This window comes from Denticeps clupeoides, chromosome 9 (genome assembly GCF_900700375.1).
Source record: "Denticeps clupeoides chromosome 9, fDenClu1.1, whole genome shotgun sequence".
Classification (NCBI taxonomy): Eukaryota; Metazoa; Chordata; class Actinopteri; order Clupeiformes; family Denticipitidae; genus Denticeps; species Denticeps clupeoides.
The window spans coordinates 10,935,133-10,951,410 of NC_041715.1; the positions used below are offsets into that span (position 1 = coordinate 10,935,133).

Here is a 16,278-nt window from a genome sequence, read left to right on the forward strand (position 1 = left end):
TCCAGGCTCCTGATTCTCTGACCGGAATCAGATCCGATTGTCGCTTCACCAGTGTAACACGTCGTGGGAGTGGAATCTACACGACAGCTTCTATTAAAATGAAAGCATTTCAAAATGGATGTTAGTTAACTTCGGTACATATGTTCACCTCAAATTTAATCTGTAACATCCCTGCTCTTGTTTGCATTCTGCAGCCTTCACAAAGACCAGGATGTTTAAATAAAAACAGTGTTCATACTGCTTATGGACAAAAAGATTATAAATTCCACCATTAATTGGTGATAATGTAATTCTACATTTCAGTTCATGAAGTAGGTTTTCTCAGATGACCCACATGGAAACCCATGACTGAAAACTATGGAATGAGATTGCGCTGATTATGGAAATTGCACCGGCTAAAGAGCCATCAGCTGTTCTGTATGGGCTAGATGCAGCAATTTGGAGGGTGGAAAGCTTTTGGGGGATGTAAATTGATGAGAAAACCATCTGCGTAGGCCAACGTGATCACTTTGCAGTGATCTGCGATGAGACCTTTAAAGCCAAAGAGCCTCCGCTGCAGACGTCTAATGAACCTGCTTTCAATACGCGGAAATCTGCCAGAGTAAAATGCTACCTCCAAAAACCAATTACAGCCCGGCTGCAGATAACTCCTAATCCGTTGAGAGATAAGCCAGCTTTTGTCTTTGTTTCACTGTGGCACAATAGCAATGGCTTTCTTAACACAAAAGAATAATAAAAACACATTGACAGATTGACAGGACGACTGGTAGGAGTTCCTGTTCCTGTGTGCAGCTTGTTTCTGAGTGGCATGCAGTCAATAGAACCCATCGTTAACCTTCTCCGAGCAATGGCACACAACATTAGCATACACACAGAGCTTTATTTATCAGATATCATAATTTCTTTCTGTGCTCTGTGAAAAAGGAGCAACTGTAGCGGATAATTTATTTAAATGAATAACATTTCCCTTCGCGCAGGACTGATGAGTGCAACCGTGTCTATGTTCAGTCTGCTCACCTACATGACCGTGGACCTATTTTAACATGTTAGAAATAAATGCACAAAATATGAATTCCCTCAAAAATGTACTGTAACTGACTGCAGTATGTGAGAACTAGTGTTTTCCTCTGTGCAATATATTTATATATATCCACTCATACATATTTTTTATATATACATATAGTTTTTAATACCCTCATCCACAGTTATTTCGAAATTCTTTATTTGTATAGTCAACTTTTCATATTATACTGTTGGCATATTCTCTATGCTATTAAGTTTTTGTTGCTATTATGTTGTACTGTCCACTTTCTGCCATGACAATGTGAATTTCTCACTTGTGGCACTAATAAAAGATTATTCTGTTAAACTCATTATAATATGCAGTACATGCCAACACACCTTCTCATTCAATGTGTTTCTTTATTTTCATGACCATTTATGTTGGTAGATTCTCACTGAAGGCATCAAAACTATGAATGAACACGTGTGGAGTTAAGTACTTAACAAAAAGTGGAGACCTGGCCTCCACAGTCCTGAACCCAATCAAGGTGGTTTGGGGTGAGCTGGACCGCAGAGTGAAGGCAAAGGGGCCAACAAGTGCTAACACTTCTGGGAACTCCTTCAAGACTGTTGAAAGATCATTTCAACACCTCTTGAAGCTCATCGAGAGAATGCCAAGAGTGTGCAAAGCAGTAATCAGAGCAAAGGACGGTTTATTTTGTTATGTACATAACTCCACATGTGTTCATTTATAGTTTTGATGCCTTCAGTGAGAATCTACCAATGTAAATGGTCATGAAAATAAAGAAAACACATGAATGCGAAGGTGTGTCCTGAAGGCATATATGTTCTGTTATAAGTGGTTATAATATCAGGGAACTTCAGTCCAGTGTTGACTTGGTATGTACAAAAAAAAATTTATGTACAGATAGAAAGTTGAGGAAATATGGCATGAGAAAGATAGAAACAGCCAGAGCACATGGCTAATTGTTGGGACTTAGTCTTTATCACCGGCCCATTCTGATTCTGTCAGGAGATAGACCTTTGTAATTGGTCTATCCAAGATTTGGTCTGTCTTTGTTTTACTTCAAACTCTACGAATAAGACATTTCTTGTCTGGTAGAACGTCAATGACCTTTCCCAAAACCCATGAACCCATAAATTAAATGGCAAGCAGTCATCTACAAGAACTACCACATCTCCCTCTGCAAAGTGTTTTGGTAAAGTGTCTTGCTCAGGGACACAATGGTAGTAAGTGGGATTTGAACCTGTGTCTTCTGTGTTCAATTAGCCATGAATTACTCTGTCAAACAACTACACGATACCATGCTCCACAAATGATGTGAAACGGTCCTAAAACTCCTTCAACTTAAGTTTCCACATTAACGTAGGTAATTTCTGCTTCTGTGTCACAGTACAGACCCCACACAAGAGCTGTGTTCTTTTTTTAACATCTTACATACTTACAATTAACACTAACTTTGACAGCCCTGATACAATATTAATACATTGCATAAGCCTGATAAAAGTGGGTTAATTAGTATATTTTTTCCTGAGAGTGGACACCTCAATCTGATTAATGGTGTTCTTTAGGGGACCCATTTCTCAGACAAGGATTATGCCTCCAACCACAGATGCATGTTTGTCCAGAGGGAGACTTAATCCTTGCCTGGGAAACCAGTCCATGTTGTATCATCCAACTCAGGTTATATCATCATCTTTAATCTGACTTATCTCACAGTGGAGCATTGGCTATCTTCGCCCACACACCACACACACCCTGGGTGACAAACAGCACCCGCCAGATGCTTAATTTAGGCTTGTCTGATAAAACCAATGCATCGGAATCATCCCAGACGTGAAAACTCTGCCCATCTGGCACCACAGTCAGGCTCAGTTTAGCTGCTGGACTGTTTGAAATTGTACAAATGGTGTACAGCATGAACTTGGGTCAGCCGTATTTCTCCTTGGTGAGCCTGAATTGCAGCCATATGCACCAAGCATAAAGAACAAACTCACTGTCCACCACCGAGCTGTTTGGCGTGCAGATGAGTTTCCCTGGCCACATGGCTCACATGGTAAAATATTTTGGGGAAGGGTGAGGTATTTTCTGTTTCCAAAGGTTGAAGAAAGGATGCCATCAGGTTAACACTTACACAACAGTGCCCCCTAGGAGACAAAAAAGTGAAACAGGAACTGCTCTTCAGGAACTGCTCTTCAGTTCCAATATTTTAACTCTCAGTGAAAAGCTATGGAGATTGCCACAATGGATAGCTATGGATCACTCCACATGTATGACATTTAGGAAATCTGCATTTCTCTGGAAATTCTCTGACAGTGAACGAGGTCAATCAATGTTTGTGTGTATTTATGTATATATCAAATCAAATCAAATTACTGTTATTTTTGCAATTATAGTTATTAGGGTGTTTTAGTTCATTGCCAACTCATACTTAATTGCTTTATAAATATATGTATGTGTAATGTTACATTTTTAGATTTTAATCTATTTTTGTTTTTGGTTGTTTAAGTTTAATAAAACTCCAGTTTCTATATGATGCAGATTCCTATTTTTAAAACACTACTGACTAAACTGTGGTCTTGTTGTACTAATTTCTCAGAATTTCTCTAATATATTGATCTCCTATATTCTGGTAAGCAAGATTGTTGGGTGTGCTCTGATTCCATAATATTGCTAACGTGGATCCCTTACATCCTGCACAATGTTCACAATGATTTACCATAAACTGTACAACTTTACAGGTTCAGATGTCATTTTAATGTGAGTCAAAATCTGCCTCTGGGCACTGCAAACCTCTCACAATACAATCACACAATAGACTTTCCTTAAACCTTCATAAGAGTGCAAAAGTACCAAAAAAATAAAAAAATAAAATAAAAGATGGCCACACTGTAAGAATTCTCCCAAGGTCTGCTTAGCATATAAATGCCACAAAGAGCACCGCTGAGGGGGATCTCCAGAGAGACTTGGCTGCAGCTCTGTAGTAAACAGTGTTCGGCCTCAGGATGAGTGCTGATTCACAGAGGGTGACCCTGGTAAATTAATCATGTCTCACAGACCAGAAAATGTTTTGACAGGTCAGGCCAGACAGACAAATAATACTGAACTATCATGAAAACTAGTCTGATCACGGTGCAAACAAAAGAATAACGATTGAGCTCGCTGCACTTGTGGGGCAGTGGTGACCTAGCATGTAAGGAAATGGACCCGTTATCAGAAGGTTGCCATGTTTGAATCCCGAGCCACCAAGTGCCACATGCTGCTCCCTGGGCTCCTGTCCTGTCATGGCTGTCCACTGCTCACCAATGGTGATGATTAAAAGCAGAGGACACATTTCGCAATGACAATCAGTTCAATATTACTGTATTACTTTTTATTGATGTTCTAAATTTGTAAGACTTAGTGTGTGGGCCTTATTCACCAGTTTCAAGTACACAAATAATATACAAAATAATCATACACAATGATACACAAATCTTCTCTCTCCAATACAATGTTCTTGTGTAAAAAAATGAGTTTAGTTGTGTAACTCTGATGTGAAAGTGACTGTTTACTCCTGTATCTGGCTCACATGTTACAGCAGTAAAAGTGTGCATAGGTGCACATTTCCATAAAATGATGTGTTTGTTTATAGTATGCGTGACATACCCAGATTTTTGTACAGATCTTACATATCTTAAAAAATCACTTGAAAAATTGAGGACCTAATTATTTAATGTCATCAGCTTTAATTAAAAAAATATTTCAGTTTTATTTATTTATTTTTTAATCAGTTTTAATTGTTCATATTTTATTAATTTTACTGTTCTTCCTATTTTTATATATTTTTTACATGTGTTTTTCACCTTGAGTCGCAATTCATGCCGTAAAAGGGCTGTATGAATCGTCATCTTCCTTTTGCGTTCTCCTCTTAATCTCGTGTTAAGCTGTTCGTGGAAATAAAAACGTGATTTTTAACCACACTGTGAGGGTTTTAATAGAACCGCCCCGCTGAAGACGCGGTCAGTTGCGGAACTGCACCGCGTGGGGGCAGCACTGGTCCGCCGCGGTCACGTGACCCGAGGTGCTAGGCAACGGGTCCAAACACATGCGGCGGGTTAACCGGCGAGACTAGAACTTAAACCAGGGCCATGCACGACTAGAACTGTCGTGTAAAGGCACGTCTGGGCATCGCTGTTAGTTGAGAGTGTCCATGGCGTCGAAAAAGAAAGAAGTCAGTCTGCAGGTCAGTCGTCTCTCCGCAATTCGTTGAATAGTCTGCGACTATTGCGTTTCGTTCTTGTTATTTCTTTTTCATCATCCACAGGCGTCCATTACCAGCGAAGAGCAATGGTCCGAAATGAGGGCGACGACGGGGTTGACAGGTAGCGAATCAGCCAAATCCGTGCGCTGCTGCACAGCAATGAACTGTGCATTAACCTTGCACTAATCATGAGAGCAACTTGCGAGTAACTTATGGCAGCTGTGCTCCGCGTCCTGCGCCATTTATTAAGATAAGATATTTATAAGATTTTATTAGTCAAGCAACTGTGAAGTTTTAGAATTGGCGCTGCTGCCATCTTGTGTCTGTAATTAGAACTGCATCAACACACAGCAAACGACATAAACTGCAAAACTGAAGTTTTTTTTTCCTCCATTTCTTGCTCACTTCCTCTAGTGGTGGACGTCTACCAGAGGTGGTGTGGTCCCTGTCGTGCCGTTGTGAGCCTCTTCAGAAAAATAAAGAACGAACTGGCGGACGACCTCTTGCATTTTGCCACAGTGAGTATGGTGTCACGTGGAACGCAGAAGCAATGTTCTCCTGGCCTGGCCTGGCCTGACCTCACCGTTTTCCATCCAGGCCGAGGCCGACAGCATTGAAGCTCTGAAAGGGTACAGGGATAGGTGTGAGCCCACCTTTCTGTTCTATGGGGTAAGCCTGTGAAAATAGTAAAAATGAACCTAATTGTTCTCACAGCTATATATGTTCTTATAGAGTATAAAGAGACATGCAGACTAAATTCATATAAACTAAAAATAAAAAAGTTGCAGCAGCAGTCAGAATTTAGTAATGTAAGGATGTGTGCATTATATGTGTGATCAGCAGCAGTTTTTTATTTGTCATGTGCATAGTTATACCAGTAAAAAATGCAGACAGTGACTCCTGAACCGCTCTGTTTTTTTTTGACTGTGCAAAGATAGCAGATCTAGAATAAAATATAGAATATATTAATATAGATATAGAATAAAAAGGAACCAAGGATAGAAAAAAAACGCAAGCAAGCTAAAAATGCAAGCGTATATTTATGTTCAAAGAGAACATCAGACACAGACATCACTGGGCAGTGGCTGTGCATACTGCACTGACACAGTATGTAGCAGAATGTCAATGTTAAGTTGCCGGTTCGAATCCCGATCCACCAAGGTGCCACTGAGGTGCCACTGAGCAAAGCTCCATCCCCACACACTGCTCCCCGGGCACCTGTCATGGCTGCCCACTGCTCACCAAGGGTGATGGTTAAAAGCATAGGACAAATTTCATTGTATCACCGTGTGCTGTGCTGCAGTGTTTCACAAAGATGTGAATCTTCACTTCATTTTCAAATATGAAGGTCAAAGTGTTAAAATACAGTATTTCTGGGACAGTTATGTGATTTAGCATGGTAAGCATTATAGAGGAATGGTGTGTATGTGATTTGCTTTTCTTGTTGCTGCTGGGGCTGTGGTGGCCTAGCAGTTAAGGAAGCGGCCCCGTAATCAGAAGGTTGCCGGTTCGAATCCCAATCCGCCAAGGTGCCACTGAGGTGCCACTGAGCAAAGCACCGTCCCCCCACACTGCTCCCCGGGCGCCTGACATGGCTGCCCACTGCTCACTCAGGGTGATGGGTTAAATGCAGAGGACAAATTTCACTGTGTGCACCGTGTGCTGTGCTGCTGTGTATCACATGTGACAATCACTTCACTTTATTATTATTATTTATTATTTTACCTCTGTTGGACTACGTGGAAATTTGATAAATTCACGCCCCTTTTGAAGCCTCTCTCACCACAGGCAGGACTTTTATATGTCATCTGTACTGAGAGCGGGTCAGTAGGTCATTTAGGTATTTTGCTCCTGATTTATATGTTTTAAAGCTGCAGGGGCTGGTCTCCTTGTGTTTGTTTGTATTAATTTTGCCTCGGTTAGCCTTGGCTTGGACTCCCTTACATATTAACTGGACTATCGTGTTTTTTTTTTTAATTGAACCTGTCTGGTAACATTGACAACATCGTTGTTCATATAAATCTGAGCTCTTGATTTAATAACCTGTGACGTGAGCAGGGTGGGGAATTGGTTGGTGTTCAGAGAGGAGCTGATGCCCCGCTGCTGCAGAAGATCATAGTGGAGCTGCTGTGTCAGGAGAAGAGGGTCCTGAAGGAAGGGCTAATGCACAGGGTGGTAAGGCTCAGACCCACATTTCATTTGCATTTTGAAGTCCTGTTAAACGATCTTCAATAATTTCTTTGCTTTTAAGGTTAAGGATGAGGGCTTGACAAATGAGGATAAAGTCGCGAACGAAGTGAACGATTCTGAGGAAGATTTGCTGGGTACTTGGCTTTGCTATGATTCTGGGTGTTAAGTTGGCTGGGCTGCCCACTCACTGATTTAGATTTTCCTGATTCCAGCTAACAAGTCTCACACCGTCGGCATCATCAAACCAGATGCCGTTGCACATGGCAAAGTGAATGAGATCATGATGAAGGTACACCATTGTGCTGCAGTTTTAAACAAAGCGTGACAGGCTCACCAGAAATTGGTGAGATGCTGAAGCTGCATTGGGTGCATCCCATGTAACTAAATGAAGGTTGAGCAGATCCTGCTGCATGGCAGAGATAAGAGAAAAGCAGATAAAAGAGATGGAAAATTGCCTTTTTAGATCCAGGATGTGGGGTTTGAGATTCTGGCTCATGAGGAACGGACGCTGACTGAAGATGAGGCCCGAGATTTCTATCAGCACAAGGCAGCAGAGGTAGAGCAACCCTCAAAACAAACACTCTGATTAAACAAAAGATTAGAACCAAACCATGATTTGGATATTCTTTGTTTGTTCTCGATCAGATGATTACATGTTCTAAATGGCTCACTATGGTTCCATTTCTAGTTCATTCCCTTGTTTTTCTTATTTTTGTCTAATGATGTGGGTTTCCATTTGGGGCAGAACTGCTTTTTTTTTAAAAACATTTTTTTATTAAGCCGCTGAAATAATATCCAGTGTGCCATGTGGTCCACTGGGTACAGTACACTGCATCATAAAGGGGAGTAGAGAGAGCTTATACTCTGACCCTGATGACTTTGGGAGTGATTTTTACAGCACCATTGGTCACACTAGTGGTGTTCACTAATTAACAGAGTACATAAGTACATACCTCCACATGTGTTCATTCTTAGTTTTGATGCATTGAGTGACATCTACCAATGTAAATGGTCATGAAAATAAAGAAAACGCATTGAATGAGAAGGTGTGTTCAACCTTTTGGCCTGTACTGTATGCATGGACAATGTAAAAAAGTATTTTTTATAGTGCCTTTCACAAAGGTCACAAGACAATGTGCAATAAGAAGCAGAGAATAAAACACACATGCTCACACAGACAAATAGTATGCATATATATGTTATATATTATGTATATTACCCAAATGCCTGGCACTTAATTCGTGAATTAGTGTCCATCTTGTGGTCATATGGTGGCATGACATTACATCAGTTCAATTAATAATTCTGAAACCAGCATTGTATTACCGTTATTTTGATATGATAAATATACATAAAGCTGGGTAAAAAATGCTGATAAAAGTACTATTTATTTAAGTCATCACAATAAAAATCTATGTAAAATAGATGTGACTGAGATCAATTGTTCTTCTCGACATTTAGGCATACTTTGAGGACCTGGTTCAGTTCATGTCCAGTGGCCCCTCCCACATCCTGGTGGTATCCTGTACCGAGGGTTCAAAAGATGTCATCCAAGCGTGGAGAGAGTTCATTGGTCCCGCGAACGTCGAGGAGGCCAGAAGGCAGCGACCAGAGAGGTACACCGGCATCTTTTATCTGTTTGACCTTGAAGGTTTCAACTTGTTTGAAAGCAGGTCATGTAGCACTATGTTACATCCCAGATACACATGTATAGACAGACAGAATTTCCCTCCCCTAAAAGGCCATAGAATTTACTGTAAAGATGTATAGAGTTGATTTATTTATCCCTGTAGAACGTGTTCCACTCAAGCAGCACAGGATGAGTTGCAGCATACTGGCACATCCTCCTTGCTCTCCCCTTCCCTGTGCCCTCACAGGGCCCCGGCAGCGATGCCATCTGTGCCCACCTCTCCCCCTGTGCCCTCTCTCCTCCCTCAGCCTGCGCGCTCTGTACGGCTCGGCGGCCCTGCAGAACGGCCTGCACGGCAGCGAGGACAGCGAGCGCGCCAGCAGGGAGCTGGCCTTCTTCTTTCCCAGCTTCAGGGAGGCGGCAGCGGCCTCGGAGCCGGACGAGGCGGAAAGGGAACCTGCGGAGAGGACACTGGCTCTCATCCGGCCCGACGTTGCCAGGGAAAACAGGGGTCGGTGCCAACACCACATTTCTGTGTACCAGGAAGCTTTATCCTACAGCCACCAACCCCCTCAAGCCCCCCATAGTCTGAGAATATTTTCTTTTAGCAGAAACACGTTTCATTTACATTTATGCCCACGCAAGCAATGTTCTCACTGGCACCTGCCAAAAAATGTAGACGTAATCATTTCTTTCTACGTTTAAAGTCATCTTGGTTATTTTAATGCTTTTTTGGTAATGTCTGTGCAGAAAAAATCCTGTCCAGAATTCATGAGGCCGGCTTCACCGTTGCTCTTCAGAAAGAGGTGATGTTGACAGAGCAGCAAGTCAGGAGCTTCTACTGCAGCCATGAAGAGGAGAACTACTTCCCAGCGCTACTCAGAAGCATGACCAGGTAATTCAAACAGAATCCGAAAGAATAATGGAAGATGCATAAAATATACAGCAGTCAGTCAGTGCAGTGCTCCTGTAGAGCATATAAAACACCTGAGAAAAGGCTCGTCGTCTTCACAGTGGCCCGGTTCTGGCTCTGGCACTCGCCAGGAGGGATGCCGTCCATCACTGGAGGAGCTTACTGGGACCCAAGGACATCAGCAGGGCCCTGCAGGAGCAGCCTGACAGGTACAGGCCTTCACAGCACGCACACTGAAACTACATCTGGTGATGATGATGTGTGTGTGTGTGTGTGTGTGTGTGTGTGTGTGAGAGAGACTGAATCCAATTTCCGATATGTACCTGATTCAAGCTTTTGATCTCCTAAGTTGTAGGTAGTGCAATGACAGAGATGGCTGATCTAGCAACCCATTTTTTCAGGGCATCCACAGATACATTCACTTGCGAGTTGGAATTGTCAGCATTTTGACAGGCAGAGGAGCAGAAAGGACATCTATATTTTGCAATTTTGCAATTTTAATGGCACACCACTCTACAGAGAAAACTCAGCTCTAGTCACATGCCAAAGACAAGAAGAAAAAATTCATATGTAGATAAACATACATATGGATAAAACCTCACTGTGTGCACTAATATGAACTGGTTAAAATGTGAGCGGTTCATATTCTAACCAGTTCTTCCTTGCTGGTTAGAGATCAGATTATTTGTATAAATCCAGAAGACAACACATGATGTGACATTAATGAACATGCCCTATGTGCCATGTCTATAAATGTTAGCATTAATGACCTATGAATACAGATTTGATCACTTCCACATTTGCATTATTTTGCACTACATTTTATTTCTAATTTATTTACTGTCTGAAGGGTGTTAAATAAATGACCTGAGCTTACCCTGCGGCCCAGTGACAGAGTTCCTTCCTCATTATGCAGATTATGCAGGTTTAGTATTTTGCAGTGTGAGTAGATTTCCAGTAGTGTCATAGATCAGCTACAAAAATCCTGTAGGATTTAGTTCAAAAGCCTTTCATATGGGGTCTCTGTGATGTGGTTTTCCAGCCTCCGGGCTCAGTTTAGGTTAGAGGGTGAGGCCATTAACCAGCTCCATGGCAGCGGCACTGATGAGGAGGCTAAACATGAAATAGACTTCTTCTTCCCTCATGAGGAAACTCTGGCTGTCATAAAACCCGACGCCATGGGGGAACACAAAGGTGTGTGACCAACATATGACCATATTTCCGTACAGAAACACCGACCAGCTCATGTTCACTCATTAAAGTTTGTTGAACAAATTCGGTCTTTTCCACAGAGACAATATTAGCCGAGGTTGAAGCAGGAGGCTTCACAGTCACTCAGATGAAGGAGATGGTTCTCTCCAGAGAGATGGCTGAGCAGTTCTACAAGGAACACCAGAGCAAGCCCTTCTTCAACCAGCTGGTGGACTTCATGTGTCGGTGAGATTTCAGACATAACTTTGTTTTCTGCTAAAAATGTCATAAATTAATCACCAAATATATGTGACCCTTTACAAGGGGGATATATTTCTGTTTCACAAAGACAGCAGCATGCATGACAAATACAACTAAATGAAAAGGTTGAGAAGAAAAGTTAACGCCAGTTGATACCAGTTTCATAGCAAGTTTACCAGTTTAGTTAATTTAATTTTGAGTTCAATTATGAAGCAAACCTGTTCACTATATTCTAAACTGAGAAGCACTACATAAGAATATATATTTTACAGGTATTTTAATTCTAGTACTATGTTAATCAAAAATAAAAGGTTCACTGAAAATGTAATAAAGGTAAAAAGTGCTAAAGTAAAATGTTCTTGGCTGGACGTTTTGTTGTAGACCAGCCATATGCCATTTATATTTGTGCTCATGCTATATCTGAATTTGTACTTTGAGAAGGAACCAAGGTGCCAACGTTCCTCCTGTCAGCAGACAGTAGATATGCCAGAGATGTGCCCGGCGCCAGGTTATTTATATCTCCATTGGCCATCCAGGTTTCTGCTTTATCAAAGTGCACGCCTCACTCTCGGACGAGCTTTCCTCTCAGATTTGCTCCTCTGCTGAGCACAGCTACACCCGCTTCTTGGCATCCGCTGTTCAAGGGGCCGAGCTGGTGATTTCTCATGGCCAAATTGCCCAGGTTTACACCTCATTAGGATTCCACTGAATCTGGGCTGCTGACGTGTGTACAGAGACTACGGAGATTTCTCAAGACATCCCCTCTTTTCCGTATAAGCAGTGTTAGCCACTGGAACAGAGATTGCAGTCATTGCTTTATAGGTTTTATTTTAACAAGGAATCACATAGGTATCACAAGGTAAGTACTGCCGGCAGTGGCTGGCCTAGCGGGTAAGGCAACAGAACCGTAATCGGAAGGTTGGCGGTTCAAATCCCGAACCGACAAGGTGCCACTGAGCAAAGCACCGTCCCCGCACACTGCAGAGAACACATTTCGTTGTGTGCACCGTGTTTCACAATGACGATCACTTTACTTTTACTTTTAAGTGTTGGGCTTGTTCACTAGTCAGGTCAACAGCATCTTCAGGATTTGCATAAATAATAAAAAAAAAAAGTGCTTGGTAGATACCTGTAAGAAAGGAAACCACCCAATTTTCAATGATGATTTTACAAATGGAGTTTAAAATGGGAGGATAGTGATGCAGCTACTTCCTCTTGATTATTTAAACCCGCGCCAGTCAATATGTCACAATTAATATTAATAATGATTATTCTTTTTTTCATCATATCTATTTACGCAACCAAACAAGTGTGAAAATAGCACCCATATTGTTATGTGTGTACAGTATGCGTTTTTTTTTTGTTGTTGTTGTTATCGTGATAGACACACAACAAAATGTTTCCTCTGCATTTAACCCATTACCCTTAGCGAGCAACCATGAAAGGCACCCGGGGAACAGCGTGTGGGGATGGTACTTTGGTGCTTTGGAGTCCTCGGCTACTTTGGAGTCTGCTTCCTCACCCACTAGGCCGTCACTGCCCCAAATGGGGTACACACTAAACACTCTTTAAAGGACGAATGTGTGATTTTTGCTCATAGTTCTTAATGCCTTATTTTCACTGCATTTACAGCATTTTATTATGAGTGTAATCAACGGGCATAAATTCACATACACTAAAATACATAATTAATAATTAATAACTGTGTAAATGGAACTGCGCCGTCCTACATCAACACACTACTACCTAGATACACTCCTACACGCTCTCTCAGATCGGCAAACGAAAGGAGACTAAAAATTCCTTCTTCACGGGGTCTCCGATTCCAATCATGTCTGTTCTCCGTTGTTGTCCCTGGCTGGTGGAACAACCTGCCCTCCTCCACACGACTAGCCGAGACTATCACCACTTTTAAGAAGAAGGTGAAAACCCTCTTATTCCAAAAATATTACAGACAAATTTAACACATACACATGCATACACATTGAACAAACAAATACAAAATGTATAAATACATTATAATTTTTCTTAGTCTAGCACCCAACACTCTCCGAGCATGTTCTTCAATGACAAGTCTAAGCCTTATCAGGGCTCTTAGTTTGTATACTTGATATTCTATAGAAATCGAACGAGAATTGCTGGTGTCTTCCCATTGTAAGTCGCTTTGGATAAAAGCGTCTGCCAAATAAAGTAAAGTAAAGTAAAGTAATAAAATACAGTACAATATAATGCAAACAGATGTTTTAGTTTTTATGGTTTTCAAATGAATATCTGTTACTGTTTTTCTATCTTTCTGATATCTGTATTAAGCACTTTGAACTGCAAAGATTGTCAAGATGCTATAGATATAAAAATATATTATTATTTTGACGTGTTGTTCAGAACTGTGACCTTAACTATGAACAACGTCCAATACCTGAAAACAACAGGAACTGTTCTGTTCACTGAACATCTCCCCCGTTCCTCAGTGGGCCCTGCCTCATGCTGATTCTCAGTAAAGTCAATGCTGTGGAGGAGTGGAGGGCAATGATGGGGCCCACAGACCCGGCAGAGGCTCGCAACATGGCGGCAAATTCTCTCCGAGCTCGCTTCGCCAAAGACATCCTGCAAAACTCGGTTCACGGTTCCTCTGACTGTCAGCACGCCCGCGACAAAATACACCTCATCTTCGGCGAAGTCGACCCTGAGACCGGCGCTGACAGCCAGGCCGAGATGAGCTCCTCTACAGAAGGTACTGGAATCCTCTTGGTTCCTCAGCGGTTCCTCGAGAACGCTTAGATGCTCCGAGTTTAATTTTCACATGGTTCAATGCGCATTTCACTCTCGTTTACTGTGTCAGGTCCGTGGTTTCTGTGTAAAAAAAGGGCTGCCAGGCCCTTTCTATTCAACAACATCCCAAGCCAAGCAGAAAACTTGTCGTGCATCAGAGGCAGTCGCTGTCTTAACCGGCTCTCTCAGCCAGTCATTTTTTGAACCAGACACAATATCGCGAGGTGCAGAACAAGGACCAAGGTTTTGTTATGCTATTTTTCCTTCCATGAAAATGCTTTCTGCTGAATAGACAGTTACAGGCCAGGAATTTTGGTTGGGATATGGATTTGTCTACAGAGCTATTAAGGTAAAGGTTCTTCCTTGCCTCATGCTACATCTGCCAAGTTTAGTGGAACAATTGCATCATTTTGCATAATCATGCACACAGACAAGTGGGGAACAGCAACCTTCCCATTACGGGTGCATTTCTTTGCCCGCCACGCCACCACTGCAGGGCCTACAACTCACAAAGGTCGGGGCATCGGCACACCACAGGGCGCACACGCACACCATTCACTCACATCTACGGTCAATTTAGTCACCAATTTGCCCGTATACATACTTTTGGATGACGGCGAAACCGGAGAACCCTGAGGAAACCTGTGCCAACACAAGGAGAGCATGCAAACTCCACACACGCACACGGTCCGAGTTTCAAACTCACAGCCTTTGATGAGTGATGCTAACTGGCATTTAAAAATAAATATTGTATTTTTTAATATCATAATACTTGTGTATACATTTCACACATCCATAGTAGTTTCTCATTTTTCTGAAGTTTAATATGGAATATTCCCTGTTATGTCAAGGCATTGACAGTTCTGTAGACTTCAAGCAACTTGGTTCACGGTCCGCTTCAGAGGAAGGTCCTGAGCCATCGGCAGAGTCCATGAGTTCAGGTAGAAAGCATCAAGATTAGACCTACAACTGCAGTTTTTTTTTCGTACTAAGGTACTAAACTGAAAATTGAATACATCAGACAATGCTCACATGTTTACCCAGAAGAATGAAAAGCATCTCACACCAATAGCCATGTTCTTGAGCCCATCTATTAGTTACTGTACATCATACAATGAGAAAACCAAAAAAACTGTTTAACATGTTCTTGTGGGAAGACGAGCCAGCGGGTGAGGTCTCAGGTGCCGACCCCACATTGCCTGCCGATGGCACACTGAACGGAGGACAGGTGGAGGAAGTGACTTCACACAGTTCCATAAGCAGCACAGGTTAGCAGCTGTGCGAATGCCTTCCACCTCTCACCTTTTCACATTCAGAGCTTATCTGAGAGGTCTTCAGAACTTGAATTAGTTCAACAAAAATACTAATTAAAAATGATACAAAAAAATGCATGACAATAGACTAATAACGTGCTTATGAATTGCAGGAAGTGATATGACCTCTACAGAAAACCAGAATGATGACCATGACCATGATCTCAGCTCAGCTCAGGACTGACTGCCTGGCACAGTTCAGACCTGAGGACAGGACAGTGTGTCCTCCTCCCCCTCTGCTCCAAAACATTTTTGCTTCCAGTTTAAGGATTCCATTTTAAGCCCACAGAAGAAGGCCTCACCAGGGCCTGGGCATGATAGGATTAAATAGATTATTTTAAAAAATAAAGAAATGTGTTCATTTGATGGAGAAACATTCCTGTGGGCAGACGGACCGTGTTGCTTAATAAAGGTTCGGATCTCATTTCCATTGTGTTAAACCATTACAACACAGATCTTCTCCACCTGATGTGGAAATGTCCAGCGCCGAGCGTCTGAGGAGCCACAATGACAGAAGTTAAATGAATTCAGCTAGGCTTTATTTACATGTGTACATGGGAAGACTTGCTATAAGAATCTCTAAATCCGAATACAGGGATGTGCATGTATATGGTCAAGTGATTTTGCAACCAAAGCACTGAACATGACATGCCCAGAACTTGATCTCACACATTCTTCAGAGATAAGGCTGCAGACCACGACAATTTACGATCTTGTTTTGCTAGCTCTGTATGAGAAACTTTC

General features: G+C 41.9%; 1 protein-coding gene across 1 annotated transcript; it reads left to right on the forward strand.

Moving 5' to 3' along the window:
* Positions 1-4,914: 4,914 nt before the first annotated feature.
* On the forward strand, positions 4,915-15,961 carry LOC114796668 (thioredoxin domain-containing protein 3 homolog). Its single transcript, XM_028991070.1, has 18 exons — positions 4,915-5,249; positions 5,331-5,388; positions 5,682-5,785; positions 5,865-5,936; positions 7,326-7,442; positions 7,519-7,591; positions 7,670-7,746; positions 7,921-8,013; positions 8,919-9,073; positions 9,396-9,598; positions 9,838-9,982; positions 10,102-10,209; positions 11,043-11,194; positions 11,293-11,437; positions 13,921-14,183; positions 15,073-15,162; positions 15,379-15,489; positions 15,648-15,961. The coding sequence occupies exons 1-18, from the start codon at positions 5,217-5,219 to the stop codon at positions 15,716-15,718; spliced, it is 2,070 nt and encodes a 689-aa protein (XP_028846903.1). The 5' UTR covers positions 4,915-5,216; the 3' UTR covers positions 15,719-15,961.
* The last annotated feature ends 317 nt before the right edge of the window (positions 15,962-16,278 follow it).

Coding starts and splice junctions, on each gene's coding strand:
- LOC114796668 (XM_028991070.1), top strand. CDS start 5,217: ATGGCGTCGAAAAAGAAAGAAGTCAGTCTGCAG. Junction 11,195..11,292: donor CGCCATGGGGGAACACAAAG/GTGTGTGACCAA, acceptor TCTTTTCCACAG/AGACAATATTAGCCGAGGTT. Junction 14,184..15,072: donor GATGAGCTCCTCTACAGAAG/GTACTGGAATCC, acceptor TGTTATGTCAAG/GCATTGACAGTTCTGTAGAC.